Source organism: Argentina silus, assembly GCF_951799395.1.
Source record: "Argentina silus genome assembly, chromosome: 22".
In the NCBI taxonomy this organism is placed as follows: domain Eukaryota; kingdom Metazoa; phylum Chordata; class Actinopteri; order Argentiniformes; family Argentinidae; genus Argentina; species Argentina silus.
Genome location: NC_139676.1, coordinates 9659881 through 9664880, shown reverse-complemented (window position 1 = coordinate 9664880; position 5000 = coordinate 9659881). Strand labels below are relative to the sequence as shown.

Genomic DNA, 5000 nt, shown 5'->3' with positions numbered 1-5000 from the left:
AGGTAGTGAGTGTGGAGGAGAGGGACACGACAACACAGGCCACAGTGACTCCAGGAGCCCATTGATTGAGCTCAGCTCAAGGAGGTACTTACAGTGATCATGATATGGAATACTGTGCTTACCCTTATTATTATTATTATTATTATCAATAACTGTACAGGAATCACCATTGTCATCATCATCATCATCATCATCCCCCTACTACCCCTGCCTCTTCTCATCATCATCATCATCATCATCATCATCATCCTGTTACTACCGCTGACTCTTCTAATCATCATCATCATCTTCATCCCTCTACTACCCCTTCCTCTTCTCATCATCATCCTTCTTCTCATCATCATCATCATCATCCCCCTACCTCTCATCATCATTGTCGCCATCTTCATCATCACCACCCATCCTCCTCTGCATCCTCCCCCTCATCAGCATCATCACCCCAATAGGCTAAACCCCCCAACATTGATCATCACCCTCCACCATCCATTGGGTTGAGTAACTCTCCATTAACTACATTACTCATCAGATAATAACCAACCAAATAGTGTAACCATAAAATACAGAGTGTAGTTTATATAGCATTTGATTCAACATTCACTCATGTAATCACAGCTTTATGGCAATAGAAAACCCAACAGCACACAGTCCAACACAACATTAGTACAGTACCTCAGGTCCAGTTGGATGGGGGGGGGACACACACACGTTATAAAAGGATATGGCCATTCCGTGATCTTTTTGGCGTATTTTCTTATGAAGTTGTCCTCGCTGAAGAGGAAGAGGGAGCGGTTGACTGTCAGGCAGCTTTGCCGGACCGGGATGGGGTTGTACAGTGCCATGGTTCGAGCTCTCTGGGCCATAGACTGCTTGTACACCCGCTGGCCTCCCGGGGGGCCTCCTTGCCTGCTGCCGCCGCGGCCGGGCCCCCCTTGTCCGCCGGGACCCCCGCCTCCACTAACTCCGCCGTACCTGTTCGGCACCTCGTCTCCGAAGCGTGCCATTCTGCAGACACCAAACGCCAATCGTTAGGAAGCAGCCGGGGTGGAAACTCAGGGTTATCCTTCAACATTACACCCCATCGGCTTCAGGTCTAAACACGCATGCAAAATAGGTGGGTCTACTCTCAAGATCTTCACGGCCAGCAAGACACCTCCATTGGTGAGAAATAAAACGGAGGAGAGGAGAGAGCGATGGAGAGAAAAAGCAAACGGTGGCTTTAGAAATGGAGAACGAATGTGAGGGAGCGGGATGTCGGTGTGGTGTGGCAGAGCAGTTCGTGAAAATCGATATTTTATTGATGTGGAAAAATATTCCAAAATGAATTGGTAAAATGTCAACGTTCTATCTCATCGAAAGGGGGGGCATCCTTGTTTTCGTTTGGGGAAAAAAAATCCTCTTGCAATTGTATGCGGTCGTGCATTTCACAAGGTAAACAAATCGATCATTTTCGGCATAATCATATGCGATAATAATGTATCGATGACAGGACGGTGATCAAATGAATGTTGCAATAATTTCCCCTAAGTACATCGGATTGACTGCGTCTTTTTTCAGTAGCCTAGTGCATCTTGACAGGATCTGCAGTTGCCTTTTTCTTGCTCTTTTTCAGCGAGACAAAAATAGAATTGAAAAAGGGTGAAAATCTTCAATAATTAATTTATTTCTGTACCATCCGCAATGTTTGATATGGTATAGAAATATCCCGCCTCTTGCCACCACTCTCTTGGGTTACACGCAAACGCCGACGACAGGGCTTCCCCAAAACCCAACCTATAGGTGACATTTGTTGATATTTGGTGATTGAGGTTTGATTTTTTTTCTCGAAGCCGTCGTTAACTGTTTTGGGCGTGAGCGCGCGTTTGGAGACGAAAATACACCCTATATCAAAACAGGTTGTCTTTTTCCTTTAACCGTTTTTCTTTTACCAAAAAAGGGCTGAGAAAATCTAAAGCACGATAATCATCAATATTCCCGGGTTTGGAGAGGAATCCTAGGTGAGTAGAATCCGGAGGAGGAGAAAACGGCCGTTGAAAGTAGCGTCATCAATTCTGGGTAGACGACGACGGCACGGGTGGATTCTCGCACTAGCTCGCATCTTCTCCGCCAGCGGGCAGGGCGCAGCCGAGGAACCGTTCACCATCCCCGCCCAGCATCGCCTCGAGCTCCCCAAACCAAAACCCAACCCCCGCCGAGCAAGTCCAGTCTGCTTTCGTTTTTTCCTTCGCCCTCGGGGGACGCGAACGCGCTATCGGTCCGGAGGCTATATCGCCTTGGAGATCTGCCTTGGAAACCGAAAACCCAGGGAGCAAAAGCCGAGTGAGAGAGCGAGAGATAGAGCGCGCTCGCTTGCGATCAGCTGGCAGGTTGAGCCACAGTGAACATCTGATCAATTTAACGCTACCCGAGCGCCGCGCTCAAAGCTCTGGCCAAGCCTTGCAGCACATGACGCGCCTCCCCGTAGTGATTCGCTTATCCGCTCTCCCTCTCCAACTCCAGCAAGAAGCTCACGGCGACGCCAAGTGTCAAAAGCACCAAACTCGAGTCCAATGTGTCATTTAACTGTTTACACACACGGCAAACGAGAGACATAGGCTTTGCTATGAGCGGGGGTAGGCTATAACGTCAACCAACGCTTATGTAGGTGCAACATCGTGCGTTATGGCTTGTGTCGAGCACCTTGGTAACCGGAAGAGGGAGTAGCTCTACGGTACCGTAGCATATGGTTGGTGACTGACTGGTGGTGAGGGTGAGGGTGAGGGTGAGGATGAGGGTTTGATTTAGAGAGAAAAAAACTATTTTGTTTTTTTAAAGAAAAAAACTATTTTGCAGTTCTAAAACGGCCATTAAGTTAAATGGTTATAGCCTATCCCAGAATTACATAACTGCAAAGGGACACAGTACAAGTTTACCTTTCATTCTGTCTAGGGACACATTGTTATTTGGGGCAGATCAGATCCGTCTCCAGTTCTTTAACCGAACCCTCTACTCTCATCTCTACCACCCGTCTGTCGGCCTGGCGCCCGCATCTGAAACGCCTTTGGAGGCGCGTGCCCAGAGCTGCCGTTCGCAAGCTGTTTGCTCGCGCTAAATAAACCCAGCTGTCGCCTTTCCAAGAGAGACAGAAAGCGCAACCGAGCCCGGTTTGACCCGAGAACGTCGACGGTGTCTCTCTCAAAAATGATTATCCGACAGAACGTTCACTCTGGCTCGATGATGATGAGGAGGAGGGAGATTGATGAGAGATTGTTGAGGATAATTTGCCAACTTTAAAAGCGTTGGCAACCTACTTGTGGTTGAGAAAAGTTCACAGTGATTTCAGCACCAGGGGAACTGTCCTTGGTGCTGCAAACGACTCCCGATAAAATCTATCGCTTGGAACGCTCGTGATTGAACGCGTTGCATGTTCTCATTCTAATTACGTGTCCTGAACAGAGTTCACGCTCATCCATGAATGTCCACTAAGCAATTGACTGCATCTCTCAATATTGGATCGGGGTAGTGTGATCTATGATTGATTGAAACTTTCTTAAATACACGCATGTGCACAACCGGATTAGTCACCGGACTTGTCGGATTCCCGGAGTTTAATGGCTAACGGGCACTGCGTTACTGATATTCTAAGAGCCGGATAGAGCGAAGAGGCCATCCTGTAAGCGCGAGAGAGCGCGAGTGTCGGGAAGGGGCGGAGAAGCCGGGTAACCGTTGTTATGCTTGAGTGATCACGGGAAACGACACAGGACTCTACGCATCGCCAAGTTCAGATGCGGATGAGAACCTCTTTATAACCTATTAAAAGAAGCTAACAATACGGCAGATAATGCGTTCTCTCTCCATCTCTCTCTCTCTCTCTCTCTCATCAATAACAACCAGGACATGCGCCACATTAAGCTTACATATCAAGACAGAGCATAAAACGTCGTAACATCTTGTGATGAGAACAGAACAGTCATGAAGAGAAAACAATTAACTCAGCAATTTCTGGATCAAAATTCAAAAGGGTTAATTTGCACAAAATTCGTTGCCTTATCATCATTACATAACATAACATCATTGGAATGAATTATTAGAATTCATCAATAAGTTGGTCATTATTGATCCAGCCTAATGTTGTATAGGATTGCTGGGCAACACGGCTAATATTTTCATCATGCCGATTTAGCATCTTTAAAAATGTGATTATAAAGTAGTTAATTAGCCTGTTACTCTCCACCTATGAATGTCCATATCAGATATGTGTGTGTGTGTATGTATCCCATGGGGGGTGGTGGGTCAATATTTTGTACCTGTCAGACACAAGTGCATGACTGTATCTGGATGAGTATGCATGTGTACATGTCAGGTTAACTGTGCGCATGCGCATGTGTGTATATCCGTGTGTGTGTGCATGCATTGGCATGTGTGTATATCCGTGTGTGTGTGCATGCATTGGCATGTGTGTATATCCGTGTGTGTGTGTGTGCGTGTATAAGTGTGTGTGTGTGTGGGCGGGTGGGTGTGTGTGTGTGTGTGTGTGTGTGTGTGTGTGCGTGTATAAGTGTGTGTGTGTGTGGGCGGGTGGGTGTGTGTGTGTGTGTGTGTGTGTGTGTGTGTGTGTGTGTGTGTGTGTGTGTGTGTGCCAGCGCAGCCCCGGTGCAGGCAGCCAGGCAGCCTCTAGCTGTGTGCCCAGCCTTCCCCAGGCTGAGTCGTGCTGAGGCCCCGTGCACAGCATTGTCATTCAAGGAGCGTTCACACGGCAACCCCGCAGGAAGCCCTGGCGCCTCCCCCTTCAAACACTACACCCCCCTTTCCTCCCCCCTCCCCCTCTCCACCCTCCCCCTCATTCTCCCTTGCTTTAGCTCCCCTTACTGCTCTCCCTCTCTCTCTCTCTCTCTCTCCCTCTCTCCCTCTCTCTCTCTCTCTCACAGCCAGCCACAGCCACAGCTACAGAGAGGACGATGGAGAGGAAGGGGGAGAGGAGAGAAGGAAAGACAGGGAGAGGGGAAGACAGAGGGAGGAGAGAG

General features: G+C 48.2%; 1 protein-coding gene across 1 annotated transcript in view; it reads right to left on the bottom strand.

Moving 5' to 3' along the window:
• cacna1ab (calcium channel, voltage-dependent, P/Q type, alpha 1A subunit, b) overlaps window positions 1–5000 on the bottom strand; it is a gene marked incomplete at both ends in the record, with an annotated part of 87727 nt that overhangs the window by 61926 nt on the left and 20801 nt on the right. The window contains 1 exon segment of the mRNA XM_083694360.1: window positions 670–1002. Coding sequence (XP_083550486.1) covers window positions 670–1002 — 333 coding nt within the window.